This window comes from Jatropha curcas, chromosome 4, assembly GCF_041381405.1.
Source record: "Jatropha curcas cultivar XTBG-Jc1 chromosome 4, XTBG_Jcur_1.0, whole genome shotgun sequence".
Classification (NCBI taxonomy): domain Eukaryota; kingdom Viridiplantae; phylum Streptophyta; class Magnoliopsida; order Malpighiales; family Euphorbiaceae; genus Jatropha; species Jatropha curcas.
The window spans coordinates 20,652,287-20,676,562 of NC_143154.1; the positions used below are offsets into that span (position 1 = coordinate 20,652,287).

At 38.1% G+C, this 24,276-nt stretch overlaps 1 protein-coding gene and 1 non-coding gene across 2 annotated transcripts in view; one reads left to right on the top strand and one right to left on the bottom strand.

Moving 5' to 3' along the window:
* The window catches only part of LOC149496940 (uncharacterized), a 136,124-nt gene that overhangs the window by 75,980 nt on the left and 35,868 nt on the right, over positions 1–24,276 (bottom strand). Inside the window, exons 2-3 of the mRNA XM_089719972.1 lie at positions 20,164–20,615; positions 19,285–20,055 (exon numbers count right to left, since the gene is read on the bottom strand). Coding sequence (XP_089576098.1) covers positions 19,285–20,055; positions 20,164–20,615 — 1,223 coding nt within the window. The remainder of the gene's footprint in view (positions 1–19,284; positions 20,056–20,163; positions 20,616–24,276) is intronic.
* LOC149496942 (small nucleolar RNA R71) lies at positions 23,566–23,671 on the top strand. Its single transcript, XR_016320698.1, has one exon. It is a non-coding gene; the product is annotated as a small nucleolar RNA R71 (small nucleolar RNA).

Below are 24,276 nucleotides of genomic sequence, written 5' to 3' on the forward strand. Positions count from 1 at the left end.
GGCACTGTCACAAACATAAGTTTGCATCATAAATAACATTTTCTCTTTGCCAATATAAAAAATAAAAAAAAAAAAGAAAAGAAAAGAAAAATAAAAGCTGGAGTTGAAAACCCAAAAGGGCGGCTTCAGGCAAGAATTGAGCCCGCTAGGCTGAAAACCCGAAAGGGCGGTCTAGGCAAAAGTTAGGGCAAAGAGCTTGCTAGAGTCGAAAACCCGAAAGGGCGGCTACTAGGCAAAAGTTAAGGCAAAAAAAAAAAAAAGTGCTTTCATGAATTCTTTCAGAGAGTCCATTTTTCGTAGGATAAACAGCAAAGTATGTCCTTAAAATAAAAAAAAAAATTCCTTTCAAAGGTCTCCTTGGGAGTATATAAATCATTTTTTCCAGGAACCACTGAATTCCTTCGAGTCAAAATTCACTACAAGAAAAATTTGAGTCTCTAAATCGGGTCTCCTATAAGTCTCTAAAATCAAGTCTCCATCACCAGTGGTCATTCCACAACGAGTCACAAAAAATCGAGTCATTCTCAAAAGTTCGTTTTGAAAGCGTCACTCTTTGAGTCATTCCTCGAAAAAAAAAAGAGAGAGAGGAAAATGTCAATTCAATCCCCGGGATTTCCAAAACAACCCTAAAAAAAATGTCAAACATAAGCATTGAAAGGTAATCCTTTAATACCTCGTCTCGACTCGACCATCGTTTCTTCGATCCCTTCAGACGAGCGATGTCATCCACGTTGTCCGTTTCCTCGAGTCATATAAGTGGCCTTGTTCTCTTTGATTCCTTAATCGATTGGACAAGTTCAACACCAATGTTTTGAAGTATTCCATGGTCAGCACCATTCTGGGGGCAAGAAGTGATAAGAACCTTCACCATTCTCCCATCACAGAAGTAATCACGGAATTTTTAGTCTTTCATTAAGAAGAAATTCTATTTCAGCTAATAAGGGCATCAATTCTCTCAAGCAGGGGGCAAAATCCTCCAAGTCAGATTCAGGGGCAAGTGCTATAAAAAAAAACATACACAACCCAGGGTGGAACCCAACCATCGTCAATCTCTTTTACACAAACCCAAGGTAGAACCCGATTAATGGTTAACCTTTTTCTTCCATAAAATCTAGGGTGAAACCCCAACCAATAACCAACCATTTTTTATCCAAAACCAAGCCATTTGATCATTTCGACTTTAGGTGGACCCTTGGTTCACAAAGAAAAAAAAAATAAAAATAAAACAAATCTCTTTTCAAGCCCTCATTAAGAGGCAAAACATCTTTTCAAGCCCTCATTGAGAGGCAAAACATCTTTTCAAGTCCTCTAAGAGGCAAAATCTCTTTTCAAGCCCTCATTAAGAGGCAAAACATCTTTTCAAGTCCTCTAAGAGGCAAAATCTCTTTTCAAGTCCTCTAAGAGGCAAAATCTCTTTTCAAGCCCTCATTAAGAGGCAAAGCATCTTTTCAAGCCCTCATTAAGAGGCAAAATCTCTTTTCAAGCCCTCATTAAGAGGCAAAACATCTTTTCAAGACCTCATTAAGAGGCAAAATCTCTTTTAAAGCCCTCATTAAGGGGAAAACCTCTTTTTTCAAGTCCTCTAAGAGGCAAAATTTCTTTTTAAAGTCCTCAAAGAGGCAAAAACATCTTTAAGTTGCAAACATAAATCCATGCATTTGATCATTTCATTTCAAAGAAAAAAAACCAACAGTAGGGGTTTCCTTCTCTGCCCACCCTCAAAATTTGCTCCTTCAGACAACTACTGGCTCCCATAAATCATTTTTATGATAGCCAGTGGGGGGCAACTGTGAATACTCAAATTTTGAGGCTCAAAAAGCCAGTTTTCCCGGATTGCAAACAGTCCAGCCGGACCGGAGGCCATTTTGGAAATTTACTGGAAGTATGCCAATATGGTACTTAAAACGTCCGAAAAATTACGAGGATCGTAGAACTGGTCCCGGAATAATTTTCGGAGGTCCGAAACTCCGGGAAAAGCCTTTTTTTCCGAACTGTAAGCAGTCCGGCCGGACCGGAGGCCATTTTGGAAGTTCACCGGAAGTATGCCAATATGGTACTTGAAACGTCCGAGACGTCGCGAAGATCGCGGAACTGGTCTCAGAATATTTTTCGGAGGTCCGAAACTCCCGAAAAAGCCTCCGGAACGAAAAATTAGCAAACCCGCCGGCCCTGGCCACCGAACCTGGCCGCCGAGCCCGGCGGCCCAGGCAAACAGTCCGTTTTTGCCTATAAATTGGCCCCGAGGCCCTCAGTTTTACTCACTCAGTCTGTGTTGACGGACGCTCCTTCTCCCCTACGCTCCTTGCGATTCTTTTACTGCTTTTCTGCATTTTTAGTGTAGCTTTTATTGCTTTCTTGCTTTGATATTTGGCCACTTAAATTAAATTAATTCTAAATTAATATTCCCCAAACGAGGAGCTTAATCCGGAGTTTTTCAAGCTGGAGCTAAGAAGCGGTCGCCGGTTAACTCAGGTAAATAAACAAAACTCTGCTCATTTAATTTTAGCACTTCATGCATATTTCTCTTCTACTCCTAATAACTCTACAACTGCATAAATGCATTCATGTCATCAATTAGGCAAATAAACTGCCTCAATCAAATATGATTAAGCTTAAATACCCGGTTAATTAATAATCGTGGTATTAATGCTAAATCCGACAATATTGGCTAAAAAGCCTAGTTAATTAATAACTACGGTTTAATTGCCTTTATTTCGAACAGTCCGGCTTAAGTCCAATTAATCAATAATTGTGGCTAGAAGCCTTAATCTATCACGTTTTCGGCAAACAAATTGCCTACAGTTTAATCAATCATTTTGGCAACAAATTGCCTAAATTACACATCGATTTTTGGCAAGACGCCTTGAATTAATCAATCTTTTGGCAAATAAATTGCCGTAAATCAATCAATTTTGGCGACAATCGCCCAATCAACATCTTTTGGCAAATAAATTGCCTAAATCAACTCATTTTGGCTAAAAGCCTTCAAATAAACATTTTTGGCAAACAAATTGCCTAAATCGATCTTTTTGGCTAAAAGCCTTGATCATTTTGGCAACAAACGACCAATCAATCAATTTTCAGCAACAAATTGCCTAAATCAATCTTTTTGGCTAAAAGCCTTCAAATAATCACTTTTGGCAACAAAAAGCCCAAATACCCATTTTTGGCAATAAATTGCCCAATCAAACACTTTTTGGCAACAATAAGCCCAAGTATCAATTTTTGACGACAAATCGCCCAACAAAACATCTTTTGGCAACAATAAGCCCAAACATCAATCTTCGGCAATAAATTGCCCAATCGAACACTTTTTGGCAACAAATGCCCAAAAGTCAGTCAAACTTTGGCAAAAAGCCTAAACAAAATGCACAGAGCATACACACACTCATGCATAAAGCATCCCCATTCAAAGCCCTTCAAAGAAGGCCTATCGAACTACGTTGACTTTGATCTTCCATTCAAATGGAAGTACATAGGCACGTTTGGGATTTAACCCCGAGCGGCAAGTCAAAATCGCATAAACATTCCATTGGTCCAATTACCTTGCAACGCATTCATTTTTTTGGTTAGTTCATCAGCATGCATAGTCTCGGGATCCACCTTGGGTTCGTAGATCATGCCTTAAAACATTGGGTTAATTAATCGAGTAATTAGGTTAATTAAAATTGGAGTCACTTAGGGTTTTTTCCTAGTTTACCCTAAAATAATTAAACAAGGTGGCGACTCATACATTCACGTGCATTTCTGTCCTTTACCATATGCATCACATGCCTATGTTTTGGGGTAGGGGTTCATAACTGTTCACAAAAATGATGAGACCTTTATCGATTATATGGCTAGGTAAAGAGCCAAGTTCATGCAAATGAGAAACCGTCTTGATACTAAGGAACATGTCAAAGTCTTCATCAAGGGAACCCTACCAACTTTCCTAGAGAAGTTGTATTGCATGCCTTTGATTGAGTTTTCATAAGTCTATAAGGTTGGAACTGCTATAGAGGACAAGAAAAGAGAAGATAAGAAATATGGGAACTGTCCTAGAAGTTTCAACAAGTCCAGTTTCCGAGGGTGTAGTTCTTTTGGGAAGACCTCGAGTGCATGCAAGAATAAGACAATTGCCACTTTAGATCTGAGGGCCGCCAATATGCAGTAAAGAAGATTCTCCAATTTTGGTATTCCTCTATCAATAGTGTTTGAGAAGGTCAAGTCAGCGGGTTTGTTATGATCGCTAGCACCAAGACCACCTTTGGAACCTTTGCTAAAGAACTTCAACCGTGATGCTTACTGTCAGTTTCGCTAAGGCAATGGTAACACCACCGTCCAATGTCTTCGGCTGAGGCATGAAATCCAAAATCTTATTGATGAGGGCAAGGTAATAGATCCAAAAAAAATCCAGGTCAAGCACAAGAAACAACCCATTGTCGAACTTTACAATGTCCCACATCCTAAGAATCTCTATATGGTTGAGTTTGGTATGACTCCCAAGGAGGTGATGGTCAAATTTGAAAAGGAGGAGGAAGAAAGAGAGAGAGAAAAACTGTTGGAATAGATCTTTATAATGGTCCTGAACGTTAGGCACGATAGTTATGAGCAATGGTTAAACCAGCATGATGAGTGGGTGGAAAGCGAGAATGAGTTGCTAGTGGATCCCATTACTCTTAATGTCTGGAGTAGTGAGGAGGAGGAGGAAGCAAAGACTGTGAATCATATGACCCGCAGTGGTCGAGTGTACCAACCAGACATGATAAAGAAGAGAGAAGAAAATGAGAAAGCTAGCTCATCAGTCATGCCAAAGAAAGGTGGTAAAGATGACACACTGATCAAGTAGCTAAAAAGAACCCATGCTAATGTGAGCATGTGGGACCTACTCATCACTTCCAAGAAACACTGAGAGGCTTTGATTAAAGCAATGGTCAAGATTTTGGTCTAGTCATCCAATTCTACAACGGATTTTGTGGGGCTGCTTCAACATAACCCCATTACAATCACTTTTTCTGATGACGAGCTTCTTCCCGAAGGAATGGATCACACCAAAGCTTTGTTCATAAAAGCAGAAGTGAGAGGGAGAATAGCGAGAAATGTCATGATTGGCAATGGTTCAACTTTGAATGTTTGTCCATTAAAACTTTTGTTAAAGTTCAAGTTGGAAGTGTCAGACTTAGAACCTTCAGATGTTGTCATCTAGGCTTATGATGACTCCAAGAGGCAAGTGGAAGGCCTATTTAAGACTGTCATAAAAGTGGGGTTGATTGAAAAGGAGATAAAATTTATTGTGATAGACACTCCCTCGACATTTGTCTTGCTACTTGGGCGCCCATGGTACCATTCTTTGGGAGGTGTACCATCTACTCTACACTGGAAAATCAAGTTTCCATTTAATGGTGAGGTCATCACCATTCCTGCGGCTATTGAGAGAAGTATAGCTATACTGAACATTGACGAGCAGGTCATTCTTCTATGGACTGGCTTCCAGAATGCATTCCTAAGTACTGATATGGGGCCCACTGTCTCCAACATCATGAAGAAAATGAAATTTGAGGAAGGGAAGGGATTAGGAAAGAACCAACATGGTATCACTGAATTGCCAGAAATTCACACCAAGAGGAACTGCCTAGGCTTGGGTTTCAAGTATGGAAGCACATCGAAGAAAAAACTTGGCTGGTTAGACATGGATGGACGTTTCGTCCGTTCGAGTGAGCATTCCTCTTCATGTCTATTAATAGAGCCCTTCGAGCACAATGGGAAGACATACCCAGGCCTAGAGATTTTTGCAGATGTTATCCAAGTCCTAGCGGTTGAGCCTAGTGGACGAGAGCTTGAGATGAAGGAAGTGAAGGAAGAAGAGAAAGAACCAAAGAAAGAGGGGATTGAAGGGCCAAAGGTAACTGAGGAAGAGAGCAAGAAGGAGCGAGTTGATCAACAAAAAGAGGAAAAAGAGAATAAGAAGACAAGCACCGATAAAGAAGCTAAAACCCCTTCAGATCAAGTGCTAAAGGCAATTCGGGCCTTCATTGAAAATAGCTTTAAAGAAGCTAAAACCCCTTCTTATGTTGTGATTTCTATTACTGATGACTCTTAGTTTAATGAACTCTCTATGCTTTTTAATGAAATGAACTTCAATTTTGCTTACTTGTTTTATGTCTTTCCTGATGGTTCCATTCATCAAGTAGATAAGCTCATGCGCATATTTGACATAAACTCATCATGCATGTTTGAATTTAATATTGGCATAAAGGATAATCCATAGATTTTGTTAATTGGGCCAAACCTAACCTAAAATTAAACATAAAATTTCAAAGTCTACTTATGGAAAAGAAAGAGGCCTTCGCATGGAGCTATGAGGATATGCCAGAGATAGATAGGTCTATAGTCAAGCACATAATTTCACTGTATCCTTAGGCCAAGCTAGTGAAATAGATGAGAAGAAGATTAAGACCAGAATTAGCTAAGAAAATTAAAGAGGAAGTGACTAAGTAGATAGATGCTGGATTTTTAGAGGTGGTTCACTATCCAGATGGTTAGCAAATATAGTCCCAGTTTCCAAGAAGGACGGACGGTTTAGAATGTGTGTGGACTATAAAGATTTGAATAAAGTATCATCGAAGGATGGTTTTCCTTTCCCTCATATTGACATCCTGATTGACAGTGCAACAATGATGGGATGCTACTCCATTATGGATGGTTTTGCAAGATATACTTAGATTCTCATTTATTGGATAAGGCCAAGACAACTTTTGTTACAGAGTTTGAAACTTTCTGTTATCAGGTGTTGCCATTTCATGACAGGGCTACATACGAAAGGATGGCTACCACACTATTTCATGACATGATCCATAAGGAGTTAGAGGTTTATATTGATGATACGATTTTTATGACCAAGACATCAGAGGAGCATCCAACGGCTGTAGAACGATTCATGAAAAGAGTGATTAAATATAAGTTATGGCTAAACCCGAAGAAGTGTGTATTCCAAGTAACTTCAGGGAAAGTGCTAGGATTTATAGTAGGACTGAAAGGAATAGAAATCAATCTAGAAAAAATCAACATGATCCAAGAGATGGACCCACCTAAAATAGAGAAGCAATTGAAAAGCTTTGTAGGAAAGATTCAATATATCAACAAGTTTATATCAAAGTCATCTATCATATGTGATCCAATTTTCAAGCTATTAAGGAAAGATCAATGAGTAAAGTGGAATGGTCACAGCCAGATAGCTTTTGATAAGATCAAGGAATATTTATCCAAGTCCCCTGGTTTTATGCCCACCAAAACCAAGGAAACCTTTAAGATCAAGGAATATTTGTAGTTGACAGTGGAAGATGCTGAATCGGAACCATGTTAGCACAAGCTTTAAGATCAAGGAATACTGGCTTCATCACAGCCAGATAGCTTTTGATAAGATCAAGGAATATTTATCCAAGTCCCCTGGTTTTATGCCCACCAAAACCAAGGAAACCTTTAAGATCAAGGAATACTGGCTTCATCAAAGCTGATGAAGCCAGTATTGAGAAGGCTGTGTATTACTTAAGTAAAAAGCTTCTTCCATATGAACAAAGGTCTAACTTGATCGAAAGAACCTATTTAGCAATGGTATAGGTAACTAGAAAACTTTAACACTACTTTCAGTCTTATAAGGTTATAGTATTTCAAGGATAGATCCGGTCAAGTATCTGTATGAAACACTAGCATTGGTGGGGAAACTAGCAAGATGGTTAATCCTGTTGTCAAAATGTGATATTGAGTATGCTACTAAGAAACTGTCAAAGGATGAGTAGTTGCAGATTTTCTAGCAGCACAGCCAATTGAAGAGATTGACTTTCCCGATGAACATTTGAACTTAATAGAGAAGAAAGGATGGCAGCTTTAGTTCAATGGCTCAACTCATAGTAAAGGAGCTGGAGTAGGCGTCTTGTTAGAATCTCTATAGGGAGAAGTTATCCTGAGGTTAAAGAAGTTGAGGATTGCCTTCGAGTTAGAAGCTCTGATTGTAGTTAAAGCTAAAGAAGTTGAGGTTATTGGTGATTCTAAACTGGTCATTGAGCACGCTAATGGTAATGGTTATTGCTTTTTGAACTTCAGGATAATGGTAATGGTCATTGAGCAAGCTATAACCTCAACTTGCTCTAATATACTGAATCTTTCCCAGAAAGCTTCTCACTTGCTTTTCTGTCTTGGGTGGCTCCATTTCTTGGATTGCCTTGATCTTATTTGGATCAATCTCTATTCCTTTAGGTCCCACTATGAATCCTAGCTCTTTCTTAGAAGTCACCCCAAATACACTCTTCTTCGAGTTCAGCTATAGCTTGTATTTAATCACTCTTTCCATGAACTTTTCCAGGGCTGTTGGATGCTCTTCTGATGTCTTCGTCATGACAATCATATCATCAATATAAACTTCTAACTCCTTATGGATCATGTCATGAAATAATGTAGTTGCCATGCTTTGATAAGTAGCTCCGGCGTTCTTTTAGCCAAACGACATCACCCGATAGCAGAAAGTACCAAACTCCCACAAATGCTGTCTCGACCTTGCCTAGTAATGCCATAAAAATCTGGTTATATCCTGCAAACCCATCCATAATAGAGTAGCATCCATCATTACCGCGCTGTCAATTAGGATATTGAGATCAGGGAGAGGAAAATCATCCCTCGGTGATGTTTTATTAAGATTCTTGTAGTCCACACACATTCTAACCCTTCCATTTTTCTTAGGAACTAGAACTATATTGGCCAATCATTTTGGATAGTAAACCACCTCTAAAAATCCTACATCTATTTGCTTGGTCACTTCCTCTTTAATCTTCTTGGCCTATTCTAGTCCCAACCTTTTTCTTTTCTATTTCACTGGATTGGCTTTAGGATACAGAGGAATTGTGTGCTTAGCTATAGATCTATTTATCCCTGGCATGTCCCCATAACTCCATGTGAAGGCTTCCTTTTTGTCCATGAGAAGACTTCAAAATTTTATCTTTAACTCTAGCGTTAGGTTTGGCCCTATTAATAGAATTCGTGGATTATCTTTTGTGCCAATATTAAAATCAAGCATGCATGAAGAGTTAATGTCAAATATGCACATGTGCTTATCTACTCAATGAATGGAACCATCAGGAAAGACATCAAACAAGTACGCAGAATTAAAGTTCATTTCATTAAATAATAAGGATAGTTCATTACAATAAAACTCGTCACTAACAGAAATAGTCACATCAGTAGAGGCTTCAGCTTCCTCAAAGCTTTCCTCGATATAGGCCCTTATTGCTTTCAATACTTGATCCATGAGATCCTCTTCTTCTTCAGTGCTCGCCTTCCCTCTATTTTTCTCTTCCTTCTCTTCTTGGGCAACTTGTCCCTCTTCTTGTTCCTCTTTCTTTCCTTCTTCCTCAATCGCTTGTGGCCCTTCAACCCCCTCTTTCTCGGGTTCTTTTATTTCTTCTTTCTTGTTCTCTTTTTCTAACTCAGACCCCTTGGGCTCAACTGCTATGATATCAATCACTTCTATAAAAATCTTAAGGCCTGGGCTCACTTGAATGGACGAATCGTCCATCCATGTCTAACCAACCATATATGTTCGTTGTTGTACTCCCAATTTGATACCGCAAGCCCATGCGGTTTCTTTGAGTATGGATTATAGGTAGCTCTATAATGCCTTGTTGATTCTTTCCAAGCCCTTTCCCTTTTTCGTAGTTCATTTTCTTCATGATGTTGGACACAATGGGCCCCATGTCAGTGCTCAAAACTGTAATATGAAAACCAGTCTATGGAAGGATTACTTGCTTGTCCACATTAAGCAAAGCTACACTCCTTTCATTGGCCGCAGGAATGGTGATGACTTCACCATTAAAAGGAAATTTGATTTTTTGGTGTAGGATTGATGGTACTCCTCCCAAGGAATGATACTTTGGGCACCCCAAGAGTAGGGCAAATGCTAGGGGGATATCGATTACAATGAACTCGGTCTCCTTTTCTATTGGCCCTGCATTGACTACAGTCTTGAAAATACCCTCAACTTATCTCTTTAAGTCATCATAGGCTCTAATCATAACATTAGAGGGCTCTAAATTAGACAGTTCCATCTTGAACTAAGAAAGCAGCTTTAAAGGACATACATTTAGGGTTAACTCGTCATCTACCATTACATTCCCAATAACTCTCCCTCTAACCTCAGCCTTTATAAAAAATGCCTTAGTATGATTCCTTCTTTCAAGAGAAAGTTCATCATTCTGAAAAGGTGATATTGAGGCGATTATGTTGCATTATCCCTACAAAATCAGCTGGTGAAATGGATGATGAAACAGGAATCTCCACCATGGCTTTTAGCAAAGCTTCTCGGTGTTGTTTAGATGATACTAGAAAGTCCCATATGCTTACATTTGCATGGGTTCTTTTCATTTGTTTAATCAGAGCATCATCTTCAGTTTCAGTTTTTGGCACAACTGATGAGCTTGCCTTTTCCTTCTCCTCTCGAGGCTTAATCATATCTAGCTGATAGATCCAACCACTTCGGGTCATATGGCTTATAATTTTGGCTTCTTCTTCATCCTCGCTACTCCATACATCAAGAATAATGGGATTTACCACTACCTCATCATCACTTCCAACCTAGACTTGCTCACTTTGCTCCAACCATTCCTCATCACTATCCTAGATATTGAGCACCATAATGTAGATTTGCTCTAATAACATCTCTTTCTCTCTCTCTCTCTCTCTCTCTCTCTCTCTCTCTCTCTCTCTCTCTCTTTCCTCCTCTTCTTCTTCAAATTCGACCAACACCTCCTCGAGAGTCTTTCCAGACCCAACCATATAGAAGTTCTTAGGAGGCGACACGTTTTTAAAATTAGGGAGTGGATTAGTCCTCGTGCTTGGCCTTGACTTTTCAGGATCAGTAGCTTTGCCATTGTCAATTAAATCTTGAATTTCATATCTCAACCGCAAAGTAATTGTCGATGATGTGACCCTTGCTTTGGTGGAAATGACAGTAAGCATTCTGACCAAAGTTCCTTGGCAAAGGTGTTAGGGGGGTCTTGGTGCGAGCGGTCTCAACAAACCTACTGCTTTTACTTTCTCAAATACTCTAGAGAGAGGAGAGTCGAAGTTAGAGAATCTTCTTCATGGCACATTAGTAGCTCTCAAGTCTAGAGCGACAGTTATTATGTTCTTGTTAATGCTCAGAGTCTTGGCTAACTAACTGGACCCTTGGAATTTGGACTTATTAAAATTTCTGGCATGGTTTCCACACTACTTGTCCTCTCTAATCTTATCTTAGATGGCGGTTTCCACCTCATAAACTTGTGTAAACTCAATTAGTGGCATATAATACAGCTTTTTATGGAAGGTCGACAAAGTCCCCTTTATAAAGATCTTGATTTGCTCCTTGGTATCCAGATGATTCCTTATTGGCGTGACCTTGGCTCTCCAGTTAGCCATGTAGTCAGTAAAGGTCTCATCTTGTCTCTGCACAGTTGCTTCTAAATCTCCCAAATTGATGCTCATTTGGAGATTTTAGGCATAGTCTGTTGGCTCAAGGGTCAAATATTTATCTCGAGATTTTGACGATTGAAATAAAACAAATAAATTTAAATTATATTATTTGTGCTAATAATATTTTTATGCAGATTATATATGGAAGGTAATAAATAAACAAGGCAAAGTCCTACAATTTCAAGGATCATGAAGACTATTGAAGACCTTAGTGGTTAGATTTTTAGGATTCATTGTAGGATAGAGAGAACATCCGTTTATAAGCACAAAATTAATTTCTTCTCTCTTCATCAAAAGGATTTTTTGAAAATAACTCTTTAAAAATCAAAAGCTTTTTTCGTTCCTTGATTATCTTACCTAAAATGGAAGAGATCATGTTTCAATCGTTTTTGGTAATAAATATCTTTAAAAAAGCTTATTTTTTCGAAAATTATTTTCATAAAGGTTCGAAATTTATTTGCTTATCCAAATTAAAGAGACTGTGTCTCAAACGATTTTGGTAATAAGAATAAATCGAATAAGATTTTTATGCTCTTCATTTCCGGAAACAAATTTTTAAAGAGATCCAAAATCTTGATTTTATCTTCTTACCTTATATGAAAGAGATTCTATCTCAAATCGTTTTTGGTAAATATTTATTTCAAAAAAGATTTCTTTTATTTTCAAAAATCTTGTTCTTAAAGGAAAGTTAGATTTTCTCTTATTCGCTTACCAAAAAGAAAGAATATTAACTTAAAAGAATTTTTTTTAACAAAGATCTCCGTATCTTCTAAAAATGGAAAGTCAATATTCTGATTTGAAAAAGGGATTTTACTTTCTAAAAATGAGATTATTATCCCTCTCTATAAAAGGCGTCTTTTCTTTAAAAGACATGGAAGAAAAAAAGCTTTTAAGAGTGTTCGTCCATTGATCATATTTTTTCTCTCAAAACTTATTCTCAACCCCCTTTATTTCTTTTCATCTTAATACTTTACGTTTTATCTTTAAAAGAGAAAAGAAATTTTATAACAACTTCTTTTGAAAAATAGTTCTGATTTCTAAAACGATTTTCTAATCTTAAAAACTGTTTTTCCTGTGCATATATTTGCATTTCTGTCTGTCTATGTAGATTATGATATCTTTAGTAGACAGGTTTTAATTTGATAAAAATTTGTGTAGTAGCTTAGGTGAAAAGCTATTGTGAAATAGGATATCAAGCTATATTCTCTGTGAGAGATATTCTAATCTCTTGATTTAAGTTTCTATTCTCTGCCAAAAACAGAAAGGGTTGAGGTTAACTAGAACCTTTGAAAAATCTAGTGGGACAAAGGGTAGAGGTAGGAGTTGATCTATTACCTTGTACTGCTGGTTTGTCTCTTACCCTTGAAAAGAGATAACATAGTTGAGGATCTCAAGATGAGTCTTGGGGAGTGGAAGTAGGCGAGTTAGTGCCGAACCACTATAAATCACTGTGTTAATCTTTTTATTTTTTGAAGGTTTGCTTGATACTATTTTACTCACACACTTCTGTTTATATTTTAGAAATGCTAAAGTTTTTAAAGGTTTTGATGTTCTAAATTGAAATAAGCTTTATCTATTACTGAACATTAGAACTCTGGACTTCTGCATAGTGAAAATACCATGTTCTAAACTGTTCTTCTATTTTCAGTATATTTCACTATTTGGGTTTCTAATCAATTTTCTAATCTTGATTAAAGCTTTGTGAAGCAGTTCAGAATTCAATAACTGTCTCTCACATAGTCTTTTATATTTATCTAAACTTTATGAGGATGTTCTAAACATAATAGCCTTCCTTCATAAAGAAGTTTTAAAATTGAACAAGACATTGTGAACCAGTTCTAATTGATAACTGCACTTTGCAAAGTCTTTCTACTTTTTGAATAGAGCATTGTGAGAAACTTCTAATCACAATAACTTACTCTCACTAATGCATCATTTTTTCGCTGTATCAGAATTCTGAGTTTTGATTTTAAAGTTAAATTTTTTATTTTTAGAAAATCCAATTCACCCCTCTCTTGTGTTGTGCCATACATATTCAGGTCCCACAATCTGGTATCAGAGCTTTGGCTCTTTTCTTACCAAAGCTTAACAGCTTAAGAGATATGATCCCATGGCAGCCCTGACAGGCGTTTTTCGCAAGTGTACGAAATCGCAACAAGTAATATAGAGTAAGAAAGTATCGTATCCACAGGGATTGGTTATCAATTACCAAAATTATGTTAACCTATTATTATTTAGACGATGATAGAGGGAATTTGCTATAAAGTAAATAAAATTCAAAGTAAAAGAGATCAAACACAAAATTATTGTGAAAAGAAATCAGGAGATTAAGCTACTAGGGAATTTGATTTCATTTAATTCTATCCAGCTTATTCTATTAGTTCATTAATCAAGTTTAATTGTTCAAGTAGGAGAAAACAACCCTAAAGTCACTAACAAGCTCTCCCGATTTATTGTTAGCGATTCTAATCCAAATTAATCACCTACCTTAATAGAGAAATTAAACATGAATCAGATCAATAGGTTTTATGGTTGTTTTATGAATCCACAACTTAATACTGTATTAACTTATGAAAACCCCCCTTGAGTCAAACCATATAGTTTCCACATCAAGTTATTATTCTCAAGTAATTTATTACCTTGTTCATATCAATAACCCTTCTCCCGAATGTAATTATTGAAATAAATCAATCCAGGGGAATTATTCTGCCTGGAAGCCTTAAGCACAATAATAAATTATAACAAGAACAAAGAAAAATAAATCTAATATTATAAGCTGGAATCGAATTAAATTACATCAAATCCCTAGTATAAAAGTTTAGCTAGACATAGTAATTAAATTAAACTCAATCACACTTGAATCATTCATCATAATTAAAGACAATAATAAAGAAAGAAACAAGATGAAGAGTTTAGAATAAAAACTGTATCACAACTATGTTGAAGGCTTCCTTGAATCTTAGCACAATTATTTGAAGCTTGAAATCTTTGAGAAGAAGAGAGAAGTAAAGTGTACAAAGCAAAACGAGAGAGATAGATGTAGATCCAGATCGATCCTCTCCAGGATTATTCGATCCTCCTTGCTATGAGAAGTTCCTTTCTTTATATAGAGGTCTGAAGGCAAGTCTGACTCCTTTTAGGAAATAGAATCCTTATTTAGTACAAAATCCTTTATAGGAGATCATAACTGTTTAGGCTCTTGATTTCTTCTTGATTAGGACTCCTTTTTCCTTCAAGAATAAGTCCAGGTCTTGTTTAGTGTGTTTAGGAAACTCCTTGAAGTCGGCCCATGTGAGAAAGGCTTGATTTGCGTATTGAATTCATGCTGGTTCTGCCTGGGCAGCACGGGGCGTGCTTCATGGCACGGGCTGGGCGTGCTTTAGTCTGGAAGTCTGGAAGTCTGGCTAGTGAAGCATTGCAGCATCTCGCGCTCGCGAGTTGTAGATTCGCGCTCGCGAGTTCTGGTCGCGCTCGTGCATGTGAAGCTTGCGCTCGCGAGTTGCGTGGCCTAACTCTCTGCCTCTTGTTTGCGCATCTCGCGCTCGCGTAATGTAGAATCGCGCTCGCGAGTGTTGGTCGCGCTCGTGCATGTGAAGTTCGCGCTCTGCCTCTGTCTTGCGCAACTTGCGTGTGCTTCGGGGCACGCTTTAGGCGTGCTGGCCTCTCTCCTCAGGGCTTCTAGCACGGGCGTGCCTTCCAGCACGGGATGGGCGTGCTAGAAGCTTAGTGCCTTGCATTCTACATTTTCTGCGCCAAATTTCTGCAATTTCTCTTAGATCAAGCGGATTAAAGACCAAGGAAGCTTTTAAACATAATTATACTAAAAGTGATTTAAAATTAAATTAAAGAAGTAAAAACTTACTAAAATTCTAATAAAAACTATATTAAAAATACTATAAAATTTACACTTATCAAAATTCCCCAAACTTAAACCATTGCTTGTCCTCAAGCAACAAAACTAAGAGAAAAAATAATTTGACGACACTATTTTAACATGCATGGAGATGATTTCAATAATCTTTCAAGATATCATGATTAGTAAATAAGTGAATAAACTCAGTCGTTCTCCATGCTATTCATATTTAAGCTTGACTTTTATTTTTTGAATAAAGCACATTCATTGAGTAAAATATAAGTTTAAAGAGATTGTCAACACTAATATTTATTCAATTTATGATAAATAGGACATGAATTATCTAAAGAATTTTCAACCTCAATTGATAGTGCAACAGTGGCATTCCCATATGCAGAATTAGTCATTCTTTCTCCACGATTTAAATGCATACAATTAAAAGATCAAAAGGTCTTTATTTTGGGTTGTAATGGGGCTTTCTTGGTGTAAATTTTGCTTAATCAAAAGAAAGGATAAAAGAGTAGTCAAAGAGTACAAAAGATTGTATAATTTTCAAGATTCTATTTTAATCACACTTTTACTAGTTCTAGGGAGTGTCTGTTTTGAAGCTTTCTTACTAGCTAGAGGCATCTTGTGCAAGGTCTTTTCTTAATATTTTGGTACTTTTCTTCCTTGCTTTTCCATTCCTTTTTCATTCTTTTGATTGCTTTTTTACGTGCCCCTTTTCTTGATTCTTTCTTCTTTTCTTTATTTGCTAGTATTGATTGATGAATTCTCCCTCTTTGTTGCTATATTCTAATTAAAAATCGAATCTTTTAGTCATACAATCCTTTGTACTTAGGGTAGGAGATTTGATTTTGGCTTTAATGGCTAGGTTTATTGATGGTGAAGAAGAAAATTGTACGGTTTAAGGCTTCAAAGTGGGTTTCAAAGGTCATATATTTTTGTTTAGGTGGTCTAGGCTATATAGGTGTCAACAAAAATTGCCTAAATCATCTCTTTCAAGATGTAAACATTTAAATTTCTCGCCTCGAAGGAAGTTGTAATTTTTGTTCTAGGAATGCCAAGGTTAAAAATACTTTAGAGTAAAACACACCTTTATATCATAGCTTCCATAAAAATCAGTGTTTTAAAAAAAAATAGAAACAAATAGTTTAGATCAATGAACATGATTGAGTCAAAAATTCAAATTCAAATCTTAAATATGCTAGAATTTAGAATCGACTGTTTTTAACACTCATTACTAGACATGAGAACTTTCAAGCTTACTTGTAATCATTCCAAAAATGTTAAACAAAAACAAAAAAAAAAAAAAAATTTTTTTCTTTTGCCAAAATTCCCTTCCCCCAATTCAATCAATCACATTGTCCCCAATGTGCATAAATTCCCCAAACTTATTGCATTACCAGAAGGAAAACAGTAAGAGAGAAGAAGAAGTCTTACCAACATTGTATTGAACAATACAATAGAATGGGTGTGGGAAGAGTCTTAGCTAAAAGAACAACTAAACATTAAGAACAAAACAAACTACTAAAAAGTTATAAAGAATTCAAATAACAAATAAATTGAAAGTGAAAGCAACCAAGACAATGTATTAGAACAAATAAACAAAAATAAAAACAAAGAAAAGTTAGAAATCCGTCAATTTTCTGGTGGTGGAGGTGGCTGCAGAAGCTGGAGGATGGTCTGGAGTTAGCCTTGCATGGTGTCCATCCGAGAATCAAGACTGCCGTTCATGATCTCAATGGACTGGAAACGGTCTGCGATCATTGTTTCCATCCCGTTAAGGCGCGTGTCAAAGAGGTCCATTCGAGACATCATCCTTGCAAGGACTTCATCGTTCGACATGTTGGCTTGGCCTTGGAACGATGGACCAGCACCGGATGTACCTGCACCAAAAGAAGAGGTAAAAGGTGGAGGATTGTCCTCCTCCATGTCAGCACCGGCTGCGGCCTCTGCTCCTTCATTATCAGAGTCATCCTCTGGAGCACCAACTACCCGATATGCATCTCCTACTTTCTCAATCAACTTCATATGTATCATAACATCAACATCCAATCTAGTACCACGCCCCCCTCCTACACTATCATAATTTGGCCTAGCCGGGTTCCAAATCTGTAGATATCTAGCAATTCGGGTCACAAAACACCCCATCATTATAGCTCCTTTGTCAGCTCTAGCCACCTTCGCAAATCTCTGGCAGAGCCAATACCCAACATTTAATAAAACCCCATTTTCAATCGCCCATAGAAAATATAATTCGTTCAAACCTAACACTCCATCACTTTCACTCCTTCCAAATATAGTATTTGACAAAAATTTATGAATGTACCGCAAGGAAGGTTTTTTCAATTTGGATGCCTTCGAATATCTAGGATTGTAATTTACTTCACCTGTAAAATCTCGCCAAGTATTGCGTGCACTAAAATCACTAGATATTTGGTTTTGACTATTTTCTGTGGGGAAACCGAAAATTTGGCTAATCTCATTCACAGACATTTCAAAATCCTGACTAAGAAGCCTAAAGTTAACCCTGCTCGGTGGTGAATTAGGCAATAACGGAATAAAAGCGCGATAGGAACTCAGAAATTCTAGAGTTAGAGGGGCATAGACTAAGTCCTTCATATCAATAAATTCCCCCCATCCTATTCTCCTAAGAGGGTCGAACACAATATCCCTAAGACCCACTTGCGCTAGGGCAGCCTCATCGATAAATCTATTTGGTAAAATAGGTCGAAGAGATAATTTTGTGTACCTTTCTTGTTGATCGGATGAGGCAAATTCGAATGGAATTTCAGGAGGTGAAGGAGGTTGAGGAGCCGTGGAGGATTTCGTAGTTGAACGCTTCCGAGCAGCAACGGATGATGCGGGTCTGCTACGTTTGTATTTAGGAGGCATTGTTGGAGTTGATTATGTAAAAATTTTGAGTGGAGAGTGTTTGATTTGAGAGAAAGGGAGAAGAAGAGAGCGAATTTGAGAGAAAAGTTGACGGTTAGGGTGTGCGAGGTGGGGAAAAAAGGGTTTGGGGGTGTGCTCTTTGAATAGGGGCGCCAATAACTAAGTTGATCTGATCGTGGCACGGCCGTGCTGATGAGCACGGCCTGGGCGTGCTCCCCTCTGACCTGCACAACAACAAACGAGACGTACCTGGCACGGGCGTGCTCTTCTCTGCCTCTCGTTGGTGCTTTCTCGCGCCTGCGCGTATGAAAGTCGCGCTCGCGTCTTCAGCTCGCAAACTTTCTGTCTCTCAAAGGTGCTTTCTCGCGCCCGCGCGTATGAATGTCGCGCTCGCGACTTCAGCTCGCGCCCGCGTATATGAATGTTGCGCGCGTGACTTTTTCTTGCGAAGCTTCTGACTCTCTTTTCTATTTGTCGCGCTCGCGCTTGTGAATATCGCGCTCGCGACTTGTGTTCGCGCTCGCGTATCTGAATGTTGCGCTCGCGACTTTGCCGTTTTTCTTTGTTGAGACTTGCTTCGTAGCAGGACTTGGGCGTGCCACTTAGCACGGCCAGGGCGTGCTTGGTTCTGGATTTCCACTTTTTCCTACAAAAACTCTTAACTGAACAAAAGAACATTTATGGAGAAAATTTGGGATTTTGACAAATAAAATAGGGAATAAAAAAAATAAAAAATAAATAAATGGACGAAAATTTAATAGAAATAGATGGGTTGTCTCCCATGAGCACTTTTGTTTAACGTCGTTAAGTTCGACGCACTTATCTGAATTTAGGCTAGGCAAGACCAATTGTAGTCTTGATGGGTTCAAAGGTTTCATTATAATAGTTTCTCAAACGTTGAGCATTTACCTTGAAACTTCGATTCGACTTACCATCCACTATTTCAATCGCGCCATGAGGAAAGATTTCCTTGATTGTGAATGGTCCAGACCACCTAGAGCGCAACTTACCAGGAAATAACCGAAGTCTAGAGTTATAGAGCAACACCTGCTGGCCTACCTTTAGATCCCTCATGATAATGCGCTTATCGTGCCATTGTTTAGTGCGATCTTTATATATTTTAGCACTTTCATAAGCATGGAGGCGCAATTCATCCATCATGTTTAGCTGTAACAAGCGTTTTTGTCCCACTTCCTTGGCATTAAAGTTGAGAAATTGAATGGCCCAAAATGCCTTATGTTCTAACTCTACAGGAAGATGACAAGCCTTACCATACACCATGCGATATGGAGACATACCTATAGGCGTTTTGAATGCCGTTCTGTAGGCCCATAGAGCATCGTCTAGCTTTTTGGACCAATCCTTTCTTGATTGTCCAACAGTGGTTTCGAGGATCTTTTTGATTTCTCTGTTAGTGACCTCTACTTGTCCACTGGTTTGAGGATGATATGGAGTACCTACACGATGAGTGACACCATATTTTGCAAGAAGGGAATCTAAATATTTATTGCAAAAATGCTTACCTCCGTCCGTGATTATTGCCCTAGGAGTACCATGCCTTGTAAAAATGTTTTTCTTGATGAAGCTCATTACACTTTTGGCATCGTTATTTGGAAGAGCAGCAGCTTCTGCCCATTTTGACACATAATCCACCGCCACTAGAATGTATTGATTTGAATAAGATGGTGGAAAAGGTCCCATAAAGTCCAGACCCCATACATCGAAGATTTCGACTTCAAGGATGCTGTTCAGTGGCATTTCATGTCTCTTCGAAATGTTACCTAACCTTTGACAACGATCACAAAGACGAACATAGTTATAAGCATCTTTAAAGAGATTAGGCCAATACAAACCACTTTCTAGTATACGCGCAGCTGTTTTGCTTGCTCCAAAGTGACCTCCACATTCCACTGAATGGCAGAATTTAAGGACACTTTCTATTTCAGTTTCTGGTATACATCTTCTGAAAAGCTGATCACTGCAATACTTGAACAAAAATGGTTCCTCCCAATAGTAGAATTTGATATCATGAAAAAATTTTTTTCTTTGTTGGTAAGAAAAATTGGGAGGAGGAATTTTGCAAACAAGATAATTAACTATGTCAGCGTACCAGGGGGTTTGAGCATTTGCTACTAGAAGAAGTTGCTCATGAGGAAAGCTTTCATTGATTTGTAGCTCGCTTGTATCTTCTTCCCCCAATTCCAGCCTGGAAAGATGGTCAGCAACGAGGTTCTCGGTCCCCTTTTTGTCGCGAATTTCTAGGTCAAACTCTTGCAATAGAAGTACCCAACGAATGAGTCTTGGCTTTGCATCTTTCTTTTCCAGCAAGTATTTGATGGCTGAGTGATCTGTGTAGACTATTGTTTTAGCTCCAATTAGATATGCCCTGAATTTGTCAAAAGCAAAAACAATAGCTAGCAGTTCCTTTTCTGTAGTTGCATAATTTAATTGCGCATCATTCAATGTGCGACTTGCATAATAAATAACATGCAACTTCTTGTCTTTTCTTTGTCCAAGAACAGCTCCTACAGCATGATCACTAGCATCACACATAAGCTCAAAAGGTAAAGTCCAATCTGGTGTAGTGATGATCGGGGCTGAGATTAACTCCTTCTTCAATCTGTTGAAAGCATCTAAACATTCTTTGTCAAAATCAAAAGGTACATTTTTAACTAACAAATTGCAAAGAGGTTTAGTGATTTTGGAGAATTCTTTTATGAACCTCCTGTAGAACCCTGCATGCCCAAGAAAACTTCTTATGCCCTTCACTGTGTTAGGGGGAGGTAGTTTTTCAATTACCTCAATCTTTGCCTTGTCTACTTCAATCCCCTTTTTAGAGATTTTATGCCCTAAGACAATACCTTCACTAACCATGAAGTGACATTTTTCCCAATTTAACACAAGGTTAGTATCTTCACATCGTTGCATTACTAGAGATAAATTATGAAGGCATGCATCGAAGGAAGAACCAAACACAGAAAAATCATCCATGAATATTTCAATAAATTTTTCCACCATATCAGAAAAGATGGACATCATGCACCTTTGAAAGGTTGCAGGGGCATTGCATAGCCCAAAAGGCATTCTCCTATAGGCAAAAGTGCCATAAGGGCAAGTGAAAGTAGTTTTCTCTTGGTCTTCAGGGGCTATAGGTATTTGGAAGTATCCTGAATAGCCATCTAAGAAACAATAAAAAGGATATCCTGCAAGTCTTTCAAGCATTTGATCAATAAAGGGGAGGGGAAAGTGATCTTTGCGTGTTGCCTTATTTAATTTTCTATAATCAATACACACACGCCAACCTGTGACTTTTCTTGTGGGGATTAATTCATTGTTTTCATTAGAAATAACAGTCATACCTCCCTTCTTTGGAACAACTTGGACAGGACTCACCCAATTACTGTCTGAAATTGGATAAATGATGCCGGCATCTAAGAGTTTAATAATTTCAGCCTTGACTACCTCCTTCATGTTTGGGTTCAGTCGCCTTTGGTGCTCGATTGAAGGTTTGTAGTCTTCTTCCATCAAAATTTTATGCATACACACACTTGGGCTTATTCCTTGTAAATCTGAAATAGACCATCCTAATGCTTTCTTGTGCCTTTGTAAAACCTGTAACAACCTTTCCTCTTGATCAAGCGTTAAGTGAGAAGAAATAATAACAGGAAAAGAGTGGTCTTCACCTAAGAATGCATGTTTTAAATGAGGTGGAAGTTGTTTCAGTTCATGCTTAGGAAGTTCCTTTTCTTTTTCATTCAAGGTGCTCGGTTCATTAATGTTATTTTCGACATGCAAAGTGTTTTCCACACATTCATCAACAACATCAATTCTGAAACAGTCTCCATGATCCATAGGAAGTTTACAAGATTTAAGTACATCAAACACAATCTCTTCCTGTCCAACTCTCAGAGTCAACTTACCCTCATAAACATCAATTAATGCTCTTGCAGTTGCAAGAAAGGGTCTTCCAAGGATTAGAGATCCTTCCCTGTCTTCATCAATATCAAGAATAACAAAATCAACAGGAAAGATGAATGTACCTACCTTTACAAGCACGTCTTCTACAATCCCTCTAGGATATTTAATTGAACGATCTGCTAATTGCAAAGACATCCTTGTTGGTTTGAGCTCTCCCATACCTAGCATCTTAAAAACTTCATAGGACATAAGATTAATACTAGCACCTAAATCTGCCAAAGCCTTTTCAAAGTCAAGATTACCAATGTTACAAGGGATAGAAAAACTTCCTGGATCTTTTAACTTTGGAGGCAGTTTGTTTTGGATAATTGCACTGCACTCCTCGGTTAACATTACCGTTCCTTGATCATCAATTTTTCGTTTCTTGCTCAGGATATCTTTTAGGAATTTAGCATAGCTTGGCATTTGAGCAAGAGCTTCAGCAAAAGGAATATTAATTTGGAGCTTCTTAAACACATCCAGGAACTTGAGGAAGCTCTTGTCATCTTGTGCTTTCTTTAATCTTTGTGGAAAGGGGACAGGGGGAACATAGGGTTTCACCTTTTCTTTCTCCTCTAAGTCAATGATAGGCACCTTTGGTTGTTCTTTTTCCTCCTTTTCTTTCCTCAGTGGTTCATCTAATTGTTTGCCACTCCTCAAGGTGATAGCCTGCACTTGTTCTTTTGGATTCTTTTCAGTATTGCTAGGTAACGTACCTTGAGGTCGAGAAGCCATCATGTTTGCAAACTGCCCTAGCTGAATCTCCAAATTCCTGATTGCAGCTTGCTGGATTTTATGGTTCTCCCTGGTTTCGTTCATGAATTCCATGTGTGATTTGGAGAGGGCAGTGAGGAGATCATCATGAGATTTCTTTTCTGGAGGGAGGAAACCTGGTGGTGCATTCAAGGCATTGTTAGGATTACCATAGGATAGATTAGGATGATTCCTCAACCTGTTGTCATATGAATTTGAATATGGGTAATTCTTTCTTCCTTGATTCATCACATAGTTCACTTGCTCTAAAGTTTGTGGATTTAAAGAGTCCATGATGCATTCCCCAATTCCATGTTGTCCATTGCACCTATCACAAATTTGCATAACAGAATTTACAGGATTAGTAGTTAACATGTCCAATTTCCTTACCATGTTATCTACCTTGGCATTAAGTGCTGTAATGGCGTCTATTTCATAGACTCCTGCAGTTCTTCTTCTTTCGGTATTGTTTTGGTAGTGGCTGTTGCTTGCCATCTCCTCTATCAACTCATATGCTTCATCAATACCTTTCTTTTCAAAAGATCCACCTGCAGCTGCATCTAGAGTGATTTTTATATTAGGAGATAGAGCATTATAGAAAGTTTGTACCTGTAACCACTTGGGCAAACTGTGATGTGGGCACTTTCTTAGCAAGTCCTTGAATCTTTCCCAAGCTTCATACAAGCTCTCTTGATCATGATGAGCAAACGTCATTATCTCATTACGCAACTTGGTGGTTTTTGAGGATGGAAAGAATTTAGCTAGAAATTTTTGAGCTAATTCATCCCATGTGGTAAAACTTCCAGCTGGACATGATTGTAACCAGGATCTTGCTTTATCCCTAAGAGTAAAAGGGAAAAGTCTCAGCTTGATTGCATCTTCAGAAACACCGTTTTGTTTGAATGTGTCACAAATTTCCAAAAAATTGGTGATATGAGCATTAGGATCTTCACTAGGCAACCCTCCATATTGAATTGAGGTAGAGAGCATTTGGATAATTGCAGGTTTAATCTCAAAGTTATTAGCTTCTACCCTAGGTCTTGTAATACTTGAGGTTGTCCCATTCAGATTAGGTGTTGTATAATCCCTTAAGGTACGGACCGGATGTTGAAGTGGTGGTCCAACTACGTTCTCGTTTCTGTTTTCGTTTTCATTTTCGTCTACCATGTTTGCTTCTTGTTCGGCTTTTACTTCTTGCGTTTTTCTTGCAGCGTTGAGCCTTCGAAGAGTTCGTTCGATTTCCGGATCAAAGATTAGAGGTTCAGTCCTCCTTGATTTCCTTTGCATAAAACAACCTGGAATAGTACTTAAAAGAAAATAAAAACGAAAGAGTGTCT